Consider the following 22679-nt stretch of genomic DNA (forward strand, 5'->3'; position numbering starts at 1 on the left):
GAGCGCCCACATTGCCAAACTAATCTCGTTTGAGATGATGCCCTTTCGGTTGGTGGAAAGCACAGCTTTCCGCGAACTCATGGCCTATGCAGTACCACGCTATGACCTACCCAGTCGCCACTTCTTCTCTCCCAAAGCCATCCCAGCCCTCCACCATCATGTGAAAGACCGCATTGTCCATGCACTCAAGCAGTCAGTGAGCGGAAAGGTGCACCTCACAACTGATGCATGGTCCAGTCGGCATGGCCAGGGCCGTTACGTGTCCATCACTGCGCACTGGGTTAATGTGGTGGATGCAGGGTCCACAGGGGACAGCGGTGGTGGGACAGTGCTGCCTAGCCCACGGTATAGGAAACAGTTGGCTGTAGGCATTCGACCCTCCTCCTCCTCCTCCTCCTCCAGAAGCGAAAGCTCGTCCACATAGCGCAGTCGTACGAGCACTCCATCTGCAGCTGCCACTGTTGCACACGATGTGTCCCCCTATCGAGCAGCTAGTGGAAAGCGTCAGCAGGCTGTGTTGCAGATGATGTGTTTGGGCGACAGACACACTGCCGAGGTGCTGGCCGAGTACTTGAAGCGACAAACTGAGTCATGGCTGGGCAGTGTACATCTTGAGGCAGGCAAGGTAGTTAGTGATAACGGCCGTAATTTTGTGGCAGCCATAGCCCTTTCAAAACTCAGCCACATACCTTGCTTGGCTCACACCTTGAACCTGGTGGTGCAGTGCTTCCTCAAAAATTATCCGGAGTTAACAGCCCTGCTCCAGAAGGTGCGAAGACTGTGCGCGCACATCCGCCGGTCGCCTGTACACTCCGTTCGTATGCAGAAGCTGCAGCGATTGCTCCACCTTCCCAACCACCGCCTCATTATCGACATTGCAACAAGGTGGAACTCCACCCTGCACATGGTTGAGCGGCTGTGCGAGCAGAGGCAGGCCATAATGCATTTGTGGGAGGATACACGGCCAGGCACTTTGAGAGCAGACATGGAGTTGACAGGCGTGCAGTGGTCGAAGCTGAAAGACTTTTGTAAAGCCCTTCAGTGTTTTGAGGAATGCACACGGCTGGTAAGCGCAGACGACGCCATCCTAAGCATGAGCATCCCACTTATGCGTCTGCTCATGCAAACTTTGACGCACCTTAAGGAGCAGGCGTCTGCAGCCAATGTTGATGAGGAGGAAGAGGAGGAGGGAATCCTTGATGACATTCAGCCATTGTCTGCTCAGGGACCTCTCCTGGACGAGGTGGAGGAAGAAGAGGAGGAGGAGGAGGATGATGGGGATGATTACTTAGGGGAGGAGGATGCATCTCGTGGGGCAAGTGAAAATGTTGGCGTGGCAAGGTCTGGTACAGGGTTTGTGTGTGACTGGAGGGATGTGGATTTGCCAGAAAGTGCTCCTCCACCCAGCACTCGCAGTGCATCATTGACACCGGGAACATTGGCCCACATGTCAGATTATGCCTTGCGGATCCTAAAAAGGGACCCCCGCATTGCCAAAATGATGAACGATGACGACTACTGGTTGGCCAGCATCCTGGATCCACGCTATAAAGGCAAATTACAAAACATCATGCCACAGGAGAACCTTGACCTAATATTGGCTAATAAACAAGCAACTCTGGTAAATCGGTTGCTTGAGGCATTCCCAGCACACAGCAGCGGTGATGGTTCTCACACGAGCCGTACGGGCCGGGGGCAGCTTGGCAGAGGTGTTCGTGGTGCACACAGCAGAAGTGGCGTTGGAGACAGGGGTTTCATGACAATGTTGTGGACTTATTTTCTCAAATACCGCTCACACAACTGGTAATACTGCATCGATGGAAAGTGACAGGAGACAGCAGTTGTCAACTATGGTTACAAACTACTTTTCCTCCCATATCGATGTTCTCCCACACAGGTCATTCCCCTTTGACTATTGGGCCGCTAAACTGGACACCTGGCCTGAATTGGCCCAATATGCCTTACAGGAGCTTGCTTGCCCAGCTGCAAGTGTGCTATCGGAAAGAGTCTTCAGTGCAGCTGGATCAATCCTGACAGAAAAAAGGACCCATCTGTCAACCCAAAATGTGGATGATCTAACCTTCATTAAAATGAACCACGCATGGGTTTCCAAGGATTTTGTCCCACCTTCCCCTGATGACACATAGGGTGACAGAAAAATGGCTTGCTTTGGTCCACCTCTTCCTGGTACTTCACCTATTTCGCCTTTTGCATCAGCTGAATGTCCAACATCAACATATGCCACTTTCTAAAACTCCCTAACTGTGCTGCCTCCCCCCCCATGGCCGGGGTCACCACCTACCGCATGACACCGTGCGAGTGCCGTTGCCCTGGACAGGTGGGTAGGCAGACTCTTGGGCGCGGGCACTGGCACAGGGTCCCTCATAGTGCAATCAAGTGTCTCTGACGGTGGTGGTGCACACCCGCCGTCAGACACACCGCTGTACTATGAGGGGCCCATTGCCAGTACCGACGCCCACGAGTGGGCCCCCCTTGCTTGGGCAGGGCCCCAGCATTTGCAATCTTTACCTCTCCCTGCTCCTCCGCTGTGTAATCTGGGCCGTCAAATCCATACTGTGCCTGACACCGTCTGAGCCTGCCTCCTGAGACATATATTTTGAATGTGTACGCTATCCATACATGTTATCCGGCGATACGGTACCCTTTCTAACCTTTGTGCAATCACGTGCAATCCATACTGGGCCTGACACCGTCTGAGCCTGCCTCCTGAGACATATATTTTGAATGTGTACGCTATCCATACATGTTATCCGGGGATACGGTACCCTTTCTAACCTTTGTGCAATCACGTGCAATCCATACTGTGCCTGACACCGTCTGAGCCTGCCTCCTGAGACATATATTTTGAATGTGTACGCTATCCATACATGTTATCCGGGGATACGGTACCCTTTCTAACCTTTGTGCAATCACGTGCAATCCATACTGGGCCTGACACCGTCTGAGCCTGCCTCCTGAGACATATATTTTGAATGTGTACGCTATCCATACATGTTATCCAGGGATACGGTACCCTTTCTAACCTTTGTGCAATCACGTGCAATCCATACTGGGCCTAACACCGTCTGAGCCTGCCTCCTGAGACATATATTTTGAATGTGTACGCTATCCATACATGTTATCCGGGGATACGGTACCCTTTCTAACCTTTGTGCAATCACGTGCAATCCATACTGGGCCTGACACCGTCTGAGCCTGCCTCCTGAGACATATATTTTGAATATGTACGCTATCCATACATGTTATCCAGGGATACGGTACCCTTTCTAACCTTTGTGCAATCACGTACAATCCATACTGGGCCTAACACCGTCTGAGCCTGCCTCCTGAGACATATATTTTGAATGTGTACGCTATCCATACATGTTATCCGGGGATACGGTACCCTTTCTAACCTTTGTGCAATCACGTGCAATCCATACTGGGCCTGACACCGTCTGAGCCTGCCTCCTGAGACATATATTTTTAATGTGTACGCTATCCATACATGTTATCCAGGGATACGGTACCCTTTCTAACCTTTGTGCAATCACGTGCAATCCATACTGGGCCTGACACCGTCTGAGCCTGCCTCCTGAGACATATATTTTGAATGTGTACGCTATCCATACATGTAATCCATGGATACGGTACCCTTTCTAACCTTTGTGCAATCACGTGCAATCCATACTGGGCCTAACACCGTCTGAGCCTGCCTCCTGAGACATATATTTTGAATGTGTATGCTATCCATACATGTTATCCGGGGATACGGTACCCTTTCTAACCTTTGTGCAATCACGTGCAATCCATACTGGGCCTAACACCGTCTGAGCCTGCCTCCTGAGACATATATTTTGAATGTGTACGCTATCCATACATGTTATCCGGGGATACGGTACCCTTTCTATCCTTTGTGCAATCACGTGCAATCCATACTGTGCCTGACACCGTCTGAGCCTGCCTCCTGAGACATATATTTTGAATGTGTACGCTATCCATACATGTTATCCAGGGATACGGTACCCTTTCTAACCTTTGTGCAATCACGTGCAATCCATACTGGGCCTAACACCGTCTGAGCCTGCCTCCTGAGACATATATTTTGAATGTGTACGCTATCCATACATGTTATCCGGGGATACGGTACCCTTTCTAACCTTTGTGCAATCACGTGCAATCCATACTGGGCCTAACACCGTCTGAGCCTGCCTCCTGAGACATATATTTTGAATGTGTACGCTATCCATACATGTTATCCGGGGATACGGTACCCTTTCTAACCTTTGTGCAATCACGTGCAATCCATACTGGGCCTAACACCGTCTGAGCCTGCCTCCTGAGACATATATTTTGAATGTGTACGCTATCCATACATGTTATCCGGGGATACGGTACCCTTTCTAACCTTTGTGCAATCACGTGCAATCCATACTGTGCCTGACACCGTCTGAGCCTGCCTCCTGAGACATATATTTTGAATGTGTACGCTATCCATACATGTTATCCAGGGATACGGTACCCTTTCTAACCTTTGTGCAATCACGTGCAATCCATACAGGGCCTGACACCGTATCAGCTTGCCTCCTGAGACATATATTTTGAATGTGTACACTATCCATACATGTTATCCAGGGATACGGTACCCTTTCTAACCTTTGTGCAATCACGTGCAATCCATACTGGGCGTGAGAACGGCTGGCGAGCTGTTAAGCAAGCTACAGCACCTGTCCAGACAAGTACAGGGATTCCCTAGCGAGAAGACTTATTTGATTGTTTTCAATGTTGGGACAGCAATTTTTGGGGAGCACTATACTCTGGAGAATGATAGATGGGGCCCACCATACATTGGAACATTCCAAAGGTGGACATCAGACACTGGAGCAGCATTTACAGGGCCCATTATACTCTAGAGCATTAGAAATGGGGCCCATTATGTTTGGAGCATTATTTGGGCCCATAAGACATTGGAGCTTCATCCATGGGGACCAACATATACTGTAGCATTATGTGGAGCTCATCATATACTGTTTCAAACATTATATGGGACCAATGATTCTGTATGGAGAAATAGATGGGCCTCGTCATGCGATGTAAAAAGTGAGGTATTTTTCATTATACTATACCGCTATTTATCTGCCGTATCGGAGCATGATGAGTTGTGGTATGTGTTAAAGGGGCGCTCTTTCGCCCAGGGCACATGAAAACCTGCAGCCAGCCCTCCCCCCCACAACTTTAGCCAAATAACCCCCATTTTTCAGTGCGTAACTTGTATTATGAAGTTAATTAAGGTTGACAAGCTTAAGTAAGAAGAATTGATGCTTTTGGCATTCAAATGGGCACTGTAGGTGTGTTTCCTGTCCTCCTCTCACTGCCGACTTTTATTCCCGATTGACTTACATTGGGTTTCGTGTTTCGGGACGACCCCGACTTTTCCCTATAATCGGACGATCTTGCTCGACCCGACTTTTGGAAATGTCGGGTTTCACGAAACGAAACGCGACCCTAAAAAAACAAAAGTCGCTCAACTCTAATGTATACTATATATTATATACATATATAGTATTGGGTACAACGGAGTTAATTATATTAGTCCGGTCCTCTGACACCATCCCAATTTCTAATGCGGCCCCATGGCAAAATTAATTGCCCACTCCTGACCTAGACTCTTCCTTCCTGAAACTCTCCCTCTTCCCATTGATTCCACATGGTCCAGTCTGGACGGCAGATGGCAGTCTATGTACAAATGCCGCACTGCCCCGAGGATTTGTTCTTATGACTCTCCTTATGCAATATATATGATGCCGCTCACACAGTATAATGTGTCCACAGTATCACCATCCCCCCACACACAGTATAATCTTCTCACAGTATCACCATCCCACCACACACAGTATAATCTTCTCACAGTATCACCATCCCACCACACACAGTATAATCTTCTCACAGTATCACCATCCCCCCACACACAGTATAATCTTCTCACAGTATCACCATCCCACCACACACAGTATAATCTTCTGTCAGTATCACCATCCCCCCACACACAGTATAATCTTCTCACAGTATCACCATCCCACCACACACAGTATAATCTTCTCACAATATCACCATACCACCACACACAGTATAATCTTCTCACAGTGCCACCATCCCACCACACACAGTACAATCTTCTCACAGTATCACCATCCCACCACACACAGTATAATCTTCTCACAGTATCACCATCCCCCCACACATAGTATAATCTCACAGTATCACCATCCCTCCACACACAGTATAATCTTCTGTCAGTATCACCATCCCCCCACACACAATATAATCTCACAGTACCACCATCCCACCACACACAGTATAATCTTCTCACAGTATCACCATCCCACCACACACAGTATAATCTTCTCACAGTAACACCATCCCCCCACACATAGTATAATCTCACAGTACCACCATCCCACCACACACAGTATAATCTTCTCACAGTAACACCATCCCCCCACACATAGTATAATCTCACAGTATCACCATCCCACCACACACAGTATAATCTTCTCACAGCATCACCATCCCACCACACACAGTATAATCTCACAGTACCACCATACCACCACACACAGTATAATCTTCTCACAGTATCACCATCCCACCACACACAGTATAATCTTCTCACAGTACCACCATCCCACCACACACAGTATAATCGTCTCACAGTATCACTATCCCACCACACACAGTATAATCTTCTCACAGTACCACCATCCCACCACACACAGTATAATCTTCTCACAGCATCACCATCCCACCACACACAGTATAATCTCACAGTACCACCATACCACCACACACAGTATAATCTTCTCACAGTATCACCATCACACCACACACAATATAATCTTCTCACAGTATCACCATCCCCCCACACACAGTATAATCTTCTCACAGTATCACCATCCCACCACACAGAGTATAATCTTCTCACAGTACCACCATCCCACCACACACAGTATAATCGTCTCACAGTATCACCATCCCACCACACTAAGTATAATCTTCTCACAGTATCACCATCCCACCACACACAGTATAATCTTCTCACAGTATCACCATCCCCCCACACACAGTATAATCTTCTCACAGTATCACCATCCCCCCACACTAAGTATAATCTTCTCACAGTATCACCATCACACCACACACAATATAATCTCACAGTATCACCATCCCCCCACACACAGTATAATCTTCTCACAGTATCACCATCCCACCACACACAGTATAATCTTCTCACAGTACCACCATCCCACCACACACAGTTTAATCTCACAGTACCACCATCCCACCACACACAGTATAATCTTCTCACAGTATTACTATACCATCACACACAGTATTATCTTCTCACAGTATCACCATCTCACCACACACAATAAAATCTTCTCACAGTATCAACATCCCCCCACACACAGTATAATCTTCTCACAGTATCACTTTCCCACCACACACAGTATAATCTTCTCACAGTATCACCATCCCACCACACACAGTATAATCTCACAGTATCACCATCCCACCACACACAGTATAATCTTCTCACAGTACCATCATCCCACCACACACAGTATAATCTTCTCACAGTATCACCATCCCACCACACAGTATAATCTTCTCACAGTATCACCATCCCACCACACACAGTATAATCTTCTCACAGTATCACCATACCCCCACACACAGTATAATCTTCTCACAGTATCACCATCCCCCCATGCAGTATAATCTTCTTACAGTATCACCATCCCACCGCACACAGTATAATCTCACAGTATCACCATCCCACCACACACAGGATAATCTTCTCACAGTATCACCATCCCCCCACACACAGTATAATCTTCTCACAGTACCACCATCCCACCACACACAGTATAATCTTCTCACAGTATCACCATCCCACCACACACAGTATAATCTTCTCACAGTATCACCATCCCACCACACACGGTATAATCTCACAGTATCACCATCCCACCACACACAGTATAATCTTCTCACAGTATCACCATCCCACCACACACAGTATAATCTTCTCACAGTGTCACCATCCCACCACACACAGTATAATCTTCTCACAGTACCACCATCCCCCCACACACAGTATAATCTTCTCACAGTATCACCATCCCACCACACACAGTATAATCTTCTCACAGTATCACCATCCCACCACACACAGTATAATCTTCTCACAGTGTCACCATCCCACCACACACAATATAATCTTCTCACAGTATCACCATCCCACCACACACAGTATAATCTCACAGTATCACCATCCCCCCACACAGAGTATAATGTTCTCACAGTATCACCATCCCACCACACACAGTATAATCTTCTCACAGTATCACCATACCACCAGACACAGTATATTCTTCTCACAATATCATCATCCCACCACACACTGTATAATCTTCTCACAGTATCACCATCCCACCACACACAGTATAATCTTCTCACAGTATCACCATCCCACCACACACAGTATAATCTTCTCACAGTATCATCATCCCACCACACACAGTATAATCTTCTCACAGTGTCACCATCCCACCACACACAGTATAATCTTCTCACAGTATCACCATCCCCCCACACACAGTATAATGTTCTCACAGTATCACCATCCCACCACACACAGTATAATCTTCTCACAGTATCACCATCCCACCACACACAGTATAATCTTCTCACAGTATCACCATCCCACCACACACAGTATAATCTCACAGTATCACCATCCCCCCACACACAGTATAATGTTCTCACAGTATCACCATCCCACCACACACAGTATAATCTTCTCACAGTATCACCATCCCCCCACACATAGTATAATCTCACAGTATCACCATCCCTCCACACACAGTATAATCTTCTGTCAGTATCACCATCCCCCCACACACAGTATAATCTCACAGTACCACCATCCCACCACACACAGTATAATCTTCTCACAGTATCACCATCCCACCACACACAGTATAATCTTCTCACAGTAACACCATCCCCCCACACATAGTATAATCTCACAGTACCACCATCCCACCACACACAGTATAATCTTCTCACAGTAACACCATCCCCCCACACATAGTATAATCTCACAGTATCACCATCCCACCACACACAGTATAATCTTCTCACAGCATCACCATCCCACCACACACAGTATAATCTCACAGTACCACCATACCACCACACACAGTATAATCTTCTCACAGTATCACCATCACACCACACACAATATAATCTTCTCACAGTATCACCATCCCACCACACACAGTATAATCTTCTCACAGTATCACCATCCCACCACACACAGTATAATCTTCTCACAGTACCACCATCCCACCACACACAGTATAACCGTCTCACAGTATCACTATCCCACCACACACAGTATAATCTTCTCACAGTACCACCATCCCACCACACACAGTATAATCTTCTCACAGCATCACCATCCCACCACACACAGTATAGTCTCACAGTACCACCATACCACCACACACAGTATAATCTTCTCACAGTATCACCATCACACCACACACAATATAATCTTCTCACAGTATCACCATCCCCCCACACACAGTATAATCTTCTCACAGTATCACCATCCCACCACACAGAGTATAATCTTCTCACAGTACCACCATCCCACCACACACAGTATAATCGTCTCACAGTATCACCATCCCACCACACTAAGTATAATCTTCTCACAGTATCACCATCCCACCACACACAGTATAATCTTCTCACAGTATCACCATCCCCCCACACACAGTATAATCTTCTCACAGTATCACCATCCCCCCACACTAAGTATAATCTTCTCACAGTATCACCATCACAACACACACAATATAATCTCACAGTATCACCATCCCCCCACACACAGTATAATCTTCTCACAGTATCACCATCCCACCACACACAGTATAATCTTCTCACAGTATTACTATACCATCACACACAGTATTATCTTCTCACAGTATCACCATCTCACCACACACAATAAAATCTTCTCACAGTATCAACATCCCCCCACACACAGTATAATCTTCTCACAGTATCACTTTCCCACCACACACAGTATAATCTTCTCACAGTATCACCATCCCACCACACACAGTATAATCTCACAGTATCACCATCCCACCACACACAGTATAATCTTCTCACAGTACCATCATCCCACCACACACAGTATAATCTTCTCACAGTATCACCATCCCACCACACAGTATAATCTTCTCACAGTATCACCATCCCACCACACACAGTATAATCTTCTCACAGTATCACCATACCCCCACACACAGTATAATCTTCTCACAGTATCACCATCCCCCCATGCAGTATAATCTTCTTACAGTATCACCATCCCACCGCACACAGTATAATCTCACAGTATCACCATCCCACCACACACAGGATAATCTTCTCACAGTATCACCATCCCACCACACACAGTATAATCTTCTCACAGTACCACCATCCCACCACACACAGTATAATCTTCTCACAGTATCACCATCCCACCACACACAGTATAATCTTCTCACAGTATCACCATCCCACCACACACGGTATAATCTCACAGTATCACCATCCCACCACACACAGTATAATCTTCTCACAGTATCACCATCCCACCACACACAGTATTATCTTCTCACAGTGTCACCATCCCACCACACACAGTATAATCTTCTCACAGTACCACCATCCCCCCACACACAGTATAATCTTCTCACAGTATCACCATCCCACCACACACAGTATAATCTTCTCACAGTATCACCATCCCACCACACACAGTATAATCTTCTCACAGTGTCACCATCCCACCACACACAATATAATCTTCTCACAGTATCACCATCCCACCACACACAGTATAATCTCACAGTATCACCATCCCCCCACACACAGTATAATGTTCTCACAGTATCACCATCCCACCACACACAGTATAATCTTCTCACAGTATCACCATACCACCAGACACAGTATATTCTTCTCACAATATCATCATCCCACCACACACTGTATAATCTTCTCACAGTATCACCATCCCACCACACACAGTATAATCTTCTCACAGTATCACCATCCCACCACACACAGTATAATCTTCTCACAGTATCATCATCCCACCACACACAGTATAATCTTCTCACAGTGTCACCATCCCACCACACACAGTATAATCTTCTCACAGTATCACCATCCCCCCACACACAGTATAATGTTCTCACAGTATCACCATCCCACCACACACAGTATAATCTTCTCACAGTATCACCATCCCACCACACACAGTATAATCTTCTCACAGTATCACCATCCCACCACACACAGTATAATCTCACAGTATCACCATCCCCCCACACACAGTATAATGTTCTCACAGTATCACCATCCCACCACACACAGTATAATCTTCTCACAGTATCACCATCCCCCCACACATAGTATAATCTCACAGTATCACCATCCCTCCACACACAGTATAATCTTCTGTCAGTATCACCATCCCCCCACACACAGTATAATCTCACAGTACCACCATCCCACCACACACAGTATAATCTTCTCACAGTATCACCATCCCACCACACACAGTATAATCTTCTCACAGTAACACCATCCCCCCACACATAGTATAATCTCACAGTACCACCATCCCACCACACACAGTATAATCTTCTCACAGTAACACCATCCCCCCACACATAGTATAATCTCACAGTATCACCATCCCACCACACACAGTATAATCTTCTCACAGCATCACCATCCCACCACACACAGTATAATCTCACAGTACCACCATACCACCACACACAGTATAATCTTCTCACAGTATCACCATCACACCACACACAATATAATCTTCTCACAGTATCACCATCCCACCACACACAGTATAATCTTCTCACAGTATCACCATCCCACCACACACAGTATAATCTTCTCACAGTACCACCATCCCACCACACACAGTATAACCGTCTCACAGTATCACTATCCCACCACACACAGTATAATCTTCTCACAGTACCACCATCCCACCACACACAGTATAATCTTCTCACAGCATCACCATCCCACCACACACAGTATAGTCTCACAGTACCACCATACCACCACACACAGTATAATCTTCTCACAGTATCACCATCACACCACACACAATATAATCTTCTCACAGTATCACCATCCCCCCACACACAGTATAATCTTCTCACAGTATCACCATCCCACCACACAGAGTATAATCTTCTCACAGTACCACCATCCCACCACACACAGTATAATCGTCTCACAGTATCACCATCCCACCACACTAAGTATAATCTTCTCACAGTATCACCATCCCACCACACACAGTATAATCTTCTCACAGTATCACCATCCCCCCACACACAGTATAATCTTCTCACAGTATCACCATCCCCCCACACTAAGTATAATCTTCTCACAGTATCACCATCACACCACACACAATATAATCTCACAGTATCACCATCCCCCCACACACAGTATAATCTTCTCACAGTATCACCATCCCACCACACACAGTATAATCTTCTCACAGTACCACCATCCCACCACACACAGTTTAATCTCACAGTACCACCATCCCACCACACACAGTATAATCTTCTCACAGTATTACTATACCATCACACACAGTATTATCTTCTCACAGTATCACCATCTCACCACACACAATAAAATCTTCTCACAGTATCAACATCCCCCCACACACAGTATAATCTTCTCACAGTATCACTTTCCCACCACACACAGTATAATCTTCTCACAGTATCACCATCCCACCACACACAGTATAATCTCACAGTATCACCATCCCACCACACACAGTATAATCTTCTCACAGTACCATCATCCCACCACACACAGTATAATCTTCTCACAGTATCACCATCCCACCACACAGTATAATCTTCTCACAGTATCATCATCCCACCACACACAGTATAATCTTCTCACAGTATCACCATACCCCCACACACAGTATAATCTTCTCACAGTATCACCATCCCCCCATGCAGTATAATCTTCTTACAGTGTCACCATCCCACCGCACACAGTATAATCTCACAGTATCACCATCCCACCACACACAGGATAATCTTCTCACAGTATCACCATCCCACCACACACAGTATAATCTTCTCACAGTACCACCATCCCACCACACACAGTATAATCTTCTCACAGTATCACCATCCCACCACACACAGTATAATCTTCTCACAGTATCACCATCCCACCACACACGGTATAATCTCACAGTATCACCATCCCACCACACACAGTATAATCTTCTCACAGTATCACCATCCCACCACACACAGTATAATCTTCTCACAGTGTCACCATCCCACCACACACAGTATAATCTTCTCACAGTACCACCATCCCCCCACACACAGTATAATCTTCGCACAGTATCACCATCCCACCACACACAGTATAATCTTCTCACAGTATCACCATCCCACCACACACAGTATAATCTTCTCATAGTGTCACCATCCCACCACACACAATATAATCTTCTCACAGTATCACCATCCCACCACACACAGTATAATCTCACAGTATCACCATCCCCCAACACACAGTATAATGTTCTCACAGTATCACCATCCCACCACACACAGTATAATCTTCTCACAGTATCACCATACCACCAGACACAGTATATTCTTCTCACAATATCATCATCCCACCACACACTGTATAATCTTCTCACAGTTTCACCATCCCACCACACACAGTATAATCTTCTCACAGTATCACCATCCCACCACACACAGTATAATCTTCTCACAGTATCACCATCCCACCACACACAGTATAATCTTCTCACAGTGTCACCATCCCACCACACACAGTATAATCTCACAGTATCACCATCCCCTCACACACAGTATAATGTTCTCACAGTATCACCATCCCACCACACACAGTATAATCTTCTCACAGTATCACCATCCCACCACACACAGTATAATCTTCTCACAGTATCACCATACCACCAGACACAGTATATTCTTCTCACAATATCATCATCCCACCACACACTGTATAATCTTCTCACAGTATCACCATCCCACCACACACAGTATAATCTTCTCACAGTATCACCATCCCACCACACACAGTATAATCTTCTCACAGTATCACCATCCCACCACACACAGTATAATCTTCTCACAGTATCACCATCCCACCACACACAGTATAATCTTCTCACAGTATGACCATCCCACCACACACAGTATAATCTTCTCACAGTATCACCATACCACCAGACACAGTATATTCTTCTCACAATATCATCATCCCACCACACACAGTATAATCGTCTCACAGTACCACCATCCCACCACACACAGTATAATCTTCTCACAGTATCACCATACCACCAGACACAGTATATTCTTCTCACAATATCACCATCCCACCACACACAGTATAATCTTCTCACAGTATCACCATCCCACCACACACAGTATAATCTTCTCACAGTATCACCATACCACCAGACACAGTATATTCTTCTCACAATATCACCATCTCACCACACACAGTATAATCTTCTCACAGTATCACCATCCCACCACACACAGTATAATCTTCTCACAGTATCACCATCCCACCACACACAGTATAATCTTCTCACAGTATCACCATCCCACCACACACACTATAATCTTCTCACAGTATCACCATACCACCAGACACAGTATAATCTTCTCACAATATCATCATCCCACCACACACAGTATAATCGTCTCACAGTACCACCATCCCACCACACACAATATAATCTCACAGTACCACCATCCCACCACACACAGTTTAATCGTCTCACAGTACCACCATCCCACCACACACAATATAATCTCACAGTACCACCATCCCACCACACACAGTATAATCTTCTCACAGTACCACCATCCCACCACACACAGTATAATCTTCTCACAGTATCACCATCCCACCACACACAGTATAATCCTCGCACAGTAGCACCATCCCCCCACACATAGTATAATCTGCTCACAGTACCACCATCCCCAACACACAGTACAATCTTCTGACAGTATCACCATTCCACCACACACAGTATTATCTTTTCACAGTATTACCATACCACCACACACAGTGTTATCTTCTCACAGTATCACCATACCCCCACACACAGTATAATCTTCTCACAGTACCAACATTCCACCACACACAGTATAATCTTCTCACAGTATCACCATTCCACCACACACAGTATAATCTCACAGTATCACTATCCCACCACACGCAGTATAAACTTCTCACAGTATCACTATCCCCCCACACACAGTATAATCTTCTCACAGTACCACCATTCCACCACACACAGTATAATCTTCTCACAGTATCACCATCCCACCACACACAGTATAATCTTCTCACAGTACCATCATCCCACCGCACACAGTATAATCTTCTCACAGTATCACCATCCCACCACACACAATATAATCTTCTCACAGTACCACCATACCACCACACACAGTGTAATCTTCTCACAGTACCACCATACCACCACACACAGTATAATCTCACAGTATCACCATCCCACCACACAGTATAATCTTCTCACAATATCACCATCCCACCACACACAGTATAATCTTCCCACAGTATCACGATCCCACCACACACAGTATAATCTTCTCACAGTATCACCATCCCACCACACACAGAATAATCTTCTCACAGTATCACCATTCCACCACACACAGTATAATCTTCCCACAGTATCACGATCCCACCACACACAGTATAATCTTCTCACAGTATCACCATACCCCCACACACAATATAATCTTCTCACAGTTCTACCATCCCACCATGACCACACACAGTATAATCTTCTCACAGTATCACCATCCCACCACACACAGTATAATCTTCTCACAGTATCACCATACCCCCACACACAGTATAATCTTCTCACAGTATCACCATACCCCCACACACAGTATAATCTCACAGTATCACCATCCCACCACACGCAGTATAATCTTCTCACAGTATCACCATCCCACCACACAAAGTATAATCTTCTCACAGTACCACCATACCCCCACACACAGTATAATCCTCACACAGTAGCACCATCCCCCACACATAGTATAATCTTCTCACAGTACCACCATCCTCCCACACACAGTACAATCTTCTCACAGTATCACCATCCCACCACACACAGTATAATCTCACAGTATCACCATCCCACCACACAGAGTATATTCTCATAGTACCTCCATCCCACCACACATGGTATAATCTTCTCATAGTACCGCCATACCTCCACACACAGTATAATCTTCTCACAGTGCTGTCATACCCCCACACACAGTATAATCTTCTCACAGTGCTGTCATACCCCCACACACAGTATAATCTCACAGTACCGCCATACCCCTACACACAGTATAATGTTCTTACAGTACCGCCATACCCCACGCACAGTATAATGTTCTTACAGTACCGCCATACCCCCACGCACAGTATAATGTTCCTACAGTACCTCCAAAAATAAAATTAGAGATGAGCGAATATGTTCGGAAAATGATCGCCAAACATAAATTCGAATGAATATGGTACATTCTGATTCATGATTGGTAAAATGAGGATTTTCTTAACATCGGAAAAAGTCAGTAACATTCAGTAAAATATATAATAAAACCTGGTAATACATGTGCCACGTTTAGTAAAATCACAGCCACCAATGTGGGAAGCTGGGGTTCAAATTCTGGCTCTGCCCTGTTTGACATAATATACCAGTAGTGGCCCATAACACTATGGTGCCTACCTCAATAATCATGGGAGTGTCTTAAACAAAAAGAGTCATGCCAGCTGGGATGTTGCCCAGATTACCAAGGTCCGCGTCAGATGTCGAGGAACCAGGACAATCTGATGATAAATGGGCTACTGGACCAAGCCATTCATGGACAAGGCAAGAGAACCTGGATCTGATGAAATGCTACTATAACAGCAGACTAAATGAGAAAGAATCTATGAAGCGTATGAGGAAATTCTGTGTGGATACAAGACCTGCATGTCCACTAACTGAGAAACAGCTAGTCACCCAACATTTCAATGTCATACAACTATCAGAAATACAGAAGAGTGTAAAGATCATGGTTAAGACCAAGCTGGACAAAGGCCTGACCCCAACTGAAGAGACTGCTAAACAAAGGCTTACAGCACTCGCTGCAAGACTAGGGAGATACACTAGAGAAGCTGAGGCCAAGAAGATAAATGCCCTGTTCTCCAAAGAACCATCCAAAGTGTACTCCCAACTACAGAGGAACAGCACAATGGCAGCAACTCCACCAATAGCAGTGATTGAACAATACTGGAGGAACATATGGGAGAAGGAAAAAACACAACACCATTGCATTGTGACTGCAAGATCTGAGAATGAAACACAGCCACCACCTAGAGCAAGAATCAATTACCATTAAAGAAGCAGACATCCATCAGCGGGTCAAGAACATGAAGAGTTGGACAGCACCTGGCCCAGACATGATCCTCACCTACTGGCTAAAGAAATTAATAGCGGTACATGAACGCATGGTGAAGCAGGCCACCACCCAGTTTAGCTAACAGAAGAACAGTGCTGATCATGAAGGATCCTAACAAAGGAACAGTTCCATCCAACTACTGCCCAGTAACCTGCCTAACAGCAACATGGAAACTTCTGTCAAGCATTATAGCCACCAAGCTACAGAACCATATAAACCAGTACATGAATCCAGCTCAGAAAGGTATTGGGACTTACACCAGAGGCTCTAAGCCCCAGCTCCTAGTAGATAGAGCAGTCGCTCAAGACTCAAGATCCAGACAGACCAATCTCAGCACAGCCTGGATTGACTACAAGAAAGCCTATGACTCAATGCCACACATGGACCTGTGAATGCTTGGCTCTCAACAATGTCAACAAATTAAGAACCTTCCTCCAAAACTCAATGGGGCTATGGAGAACAACATTATAAGTCAACTCAAGACAACTAGCTCAAGTGACCGTCCAATGCGGCATATACCAAGGTGATGCACTGTCCCCATTGCTGCTTTGCATAGGCTTGAAGCCCCTCAGTCAGATAATTACAGAGTCTGGCTATGGATACAAGTTCAAGAGTGGAAGCACCATCAGCCACCTCCTCTACATGGATGACATCAAGCTGTATGCGAAAAATGAACGAGACATCAATTCACTGATCCAACTGACAAGGAACTACAGAGAAGTCCTTCGGAGTGGAGAAATGCGGCCGGTTGGTAATAAACAGAGGCAAGGTAGTCAAGACTGATGGAGTGGAATTATCAGCAGGGCACATAGCAGATATCCAGACATGCTACAAGTACCTCGGCATCTCACAGGGATACGGTAACCATGATGAGGAGGCAAGGAAAGCAGCAATATCCATATACCATCAAAGGGTAAGACGGGTCTTGAAGAGCCAGCTCAATGGGAAGAATAAAATCCGTGCCATCAATATATACTCACTGGCTAACTGCAGAGTCAGGAGATATGATTCTGCCAAATATATATATATATATATAGATAAATCAAGAAAAAAGGGCAGCACTACCAAAATAATATAGTAGATGCAAAACCTATTCAACAGTGTCCAAACAGCCAAATTATCAAAAGGAAAAAAATAGGCAGCACTCAAATTAAATGTGAAAACAGTGGATACGTTACTGATCCTCAGGTGGCAACGGTTCAACGGTAACCCGTCTTTGTCAAGCCGTTTTCCTTTAGATATATAGATAGAGATTTTTTTTCTTTACGTTGGAGGGTCCAATTCCAGCTATTGCTGTGGGATCTGTGATTTCTATCTACTCCACTGTGTACAGGATAATAGAGTATAATAAAGTAGTTATGGACGTGACGTAACTAACATTGTGCAGTGACTCTGCTTTCCATATAGTGATAGATATTTCTTGTTGCTGAAACTGTGATCTTTTTTTTTCCACTTTAAACCTTTTTTAAACCCCTCTGATCAGTGCGATCATACAACATACAAGCCTCTGATGGCTCCGGTGATGCCCTGTACTGCTGTAGTGCCGTGTATCATCATTGCCTGTCAGTGTAATACTAACGGCCCCATACATATGAGATCAGAGTTGGCTGAACGGTCATTTGGCAGACGGCTATCTCTCCCGACTGCCCCATACACACAAATATTCCAGCTTTCCTGTGGTCTGTATGAGAGAGTCGCCTCCAGACTCCTCTAGCAGAGGATTATCTACAGGAAGAACAAACGGATTATCCTCTGAAATTCAGGATGCCGGATCCTTCTCTGCCCTGACATCATCTGTCGGGAGGCCCCCAAATACATTATATGGTCGGCCAAACCCCCCGAAATCAGTGCTTTCATGGAACTTTAGTCTAATGTGTATGGGGGCGTTATAAGGTAACTTATTGGACGCTGCCTCTGGCCCGGCCTAATAGACCTTCGTACATTGCAGCCCAGACACCATTATTAGGCATGTAAGTATAGTAGTAACTAGGCCGCCTCATACTATCGAGTACTTGGAGGCGGGGGGCATTCAGCCAAACTGTCACACCTTCTTAGACGTCATGTTTGCTTTTCACATCAGCAAGTGGTTTCTTATGATGCTACATCAGCTCATCTTCTCATTCAGGGCTCTACAATATCGGATCCTCTCAGTGAAGATCTTCTACAGAAGAGAATTTTCCTGATTTACCCATCAAAGATGGATATGGACAGAGACAAGATGGCGGAGAGGATATTACACCTCACCCTAGAGATCCTCTTCCGGCTTACTGGAGAGGTGAGAGATTCTGATGACGTCACATTGCATCATTTATATCTATGGGAATAACACATTGTTAGGTGCTGAGTTCCCCCACTGTACAGGGGGAATCTCAAGCCATGTCCTCTGCGGTCTCCCATTCCTCTGCAGCTGCAGAGATTCCTGCTCAGCAGAGGCATCGGTCCAGGCGTCTTTCCCAGGATGATGCTAGGCATCTGGTTGCTCCTTCTGGCTCTGCTATAACTCCATGCTTGAGTCAGCAGCAAGTAGACACTTCTGGGACTAAGTCCTGTCTTTTGGGTACTTATCATGCCTATGGGACGACCTCACATTGGAGGTCGGAGGTCACATGCGCAGGTCCCGTTCCTGCTCGGATTTGTCCACTACTGGGAAGGTCCTGGAAGGACACCGCTATAAAAGAGTCACATGGCCACTCGGCCATATGCTAGTATAGACTCTTGTGCCTTATGGTGTGCATGATGACGGATGCTTTTTACTTCGAATGACTCATGAAACCCCTACCCTTGATTGTGTATGTTGTTAGGGTCTAGTGGTTGAAGTCAGGTCTGTCAGTGGCTAAGCTATATGCCACAGTGCATCCCAGTCCTCTGCACTTGCTAGCTTCCGACTGTGCCTCTCTGCTTAGGGCACTGTCCTACTGCGCCAGGTAGCAGTAACCGCCAGTGCGGCGCCGTGCGCAAAGCTATCGCTTTCCTCCCCACTCTGGGTGGTTAGTGGCTTCCGCCAGACTGGTGCAGTGCACTCTGGTGCGTTATCTCTCATTTGGTCTCTTGCTGGCTCTGCTACAGTAGCACCGAGCGCTAGAGGGGCTCTAATCCCATGTCCTTGGGGCGGAGTCCTGTGTTTGTATACTAGTGCTCATCCGGCCAAGCCCTGTGAGTTTAACAGGCTTCGGCACCTACATTGTGCGGTTCTGTGAATCAACAGCCCTCGTGTGTCTCTTTATTACTTGCCGTATAGTCACCGCCATTACTGCGCAGCTGGTTTCCATCTCTGCACGGTGACCCCGGTGTTATGATTGAGTCACCGTAGGAGGCAAAAACAGAAATGCTAGCTAAGTCCAGAAAACCAAAGAGGTTGGCAGCTATCGGATTGCAGACCCCTGATCCTATCCACAACAACTAACAGTAGCCATGGGGGGTTCCTACGATGCCCTAGACCCCTCGATCACAGCCGGAGAATTAAATAGGCCTAAAGAAAGAAAGGGGAAATCTAAACTGCCCCAGAGCAGACCCCAAAGCAATAGGCAGCCCCCAACATATAATGACGGTGAAGCAAGATGAAATCACTAACACAGACAGAAAGATAGACTGAGCAAAGACGGGGCCCAAGCTAACTAGATAGGAAAGTACAGGAAGGCTGCTGTCTGCAATCCGTGAAAAACCCTATGAAAATAAGAGCCAACAGACTGACAGTAAAAAAGGCCCTGAAGACGCTAGGCTTCAAAAAAGCTATGTCAGTACTCAGGAATATTCTGAAGACAGAGCAACAGGCAAAAGGAGATTCAGCTCACCCCAGCAGGGAATGACAGAATCCAGAAAAGCAAGGAAAACAAAAACAAAACACAAATGCTAATAGGCAAAGCAGAAAACTTAGCTTTAGAGGAGCAGGAATCAGACTGGTGTCCTAGAAGTCCACAGAGAAATCACCCGCAGGGCAGAAGGGTGTCGGCAGCCTTATATCCAGTCCGTGACTCCACTCAGCCAGTCATCCTCATTAGGCTCAGGTGCCTGATAACCAGGCTCATTACCTTCCTTTACCAGAATAGGGAGTTCACCAGACCTCAGTGACGAAGGGGAAAATGAACTCACAACAGTACCTCCCCCTTGAGGAGGGGTCACCGAACCCTCAACCACGCCACCAGGGCGATCAGGGTGAGCCCGATGAAAGACACGCACCAATTTTTTGGCATGAATATCAGAGGTAGAGACCCAGGAATTATCCTCCTGACCATAACCCTTCCACTTAACCAAATACTGGAGTCTCCGTCTAGCCAAACGGGAATCCAGTATTTTCTCTACCTCATATTCCATGTTACCTTCAACCAATACAGGGTCTGGAGGTGCCACCCCAGGAACAACTGGTTCAACAAACCTCTTCAACAAGGACTTATGGAACACACTATGGATTTTAAATGTGACAGGAAGAGCCAATCGAAAAGAGACCGGATTAATAATCTCCAAAATCTTGTAAGGTCCAATAAATCTAGGCTTAAACTTAGGAGAAGCCACCTTCATAGCAATATTTTTTGATGATAACCACACCATATCACCAATCTTAAACTGGGGACCAATGGTCCTATGTCGATTGGAAAACCGCTGGGCCTTTTCCTGGGAGAGAGATAACTTATCCACCACTTGGTCCCAGATCTGGTGCATTCTCTCCACCACAGTGTCAACACCTGGGCAGGCAGAAGGCTCCACCTGCCCTGAAGAAAATCGAGGATGAAACCCAAAGTTACAAAGAAAAGGTGACATCAAAGTGGCAGAACTAGCTCTATTATTTAAAGCAAATTCGGCCAAGGGCAAAAATGAAACCCAATCATCCTGATCAGCGGAAATAAAACATCTCAAATACGACTCCAAGGTCTGGTTTGTTCTCTCTGTCTGCCCATTGGTCTGAGGGTGAAAAGCAGAGGAGAAGGACAACTGAATTCCCAGCTTGGAACAGAAAGTCCTTCAAAATCTAGACACAAACTGAACTCCTCTGTCAGATAC

General features: G+C 45.8%; 1 protein-coding gene across 1 annotated transcript in view; it reads left to right on the top strand.

Moving 5' to 3' along the window:
• LOC141074047 (uncharacterized) overlaps positions 1–22679 on the top strand; it is a 78491-nt gene that overhangs the window by 46194 nt on the left and 9618 nt on the right. The window contains exon 5 of the mRNA XM_073561565.1: positions 19793–19959. Within this exon, the coding sequence (XP_073417666.1) occupies positions 19793–19959 (167 nt within the window). The remainder of the gene's footprint in view (positions 1–19792; positions 19960–22679) is intronic.

Source organism: Dendrobates tinctorius, unplaced genomic scaffold (assembly GCF_039654945.1).
Source record: "Dendrobates tinctorius isolate UK_male_01 unplaced genomic scaffold, ASM3965494v1 ptg000322l, whole genome shotgun sequence".
NCBI classification, from domain to species: Eukaryota; Metazoa; Chordata; class Amphibia; order Anura; family Dendrobatidae; genus Dendrobates; species Dendrobates tinctorius.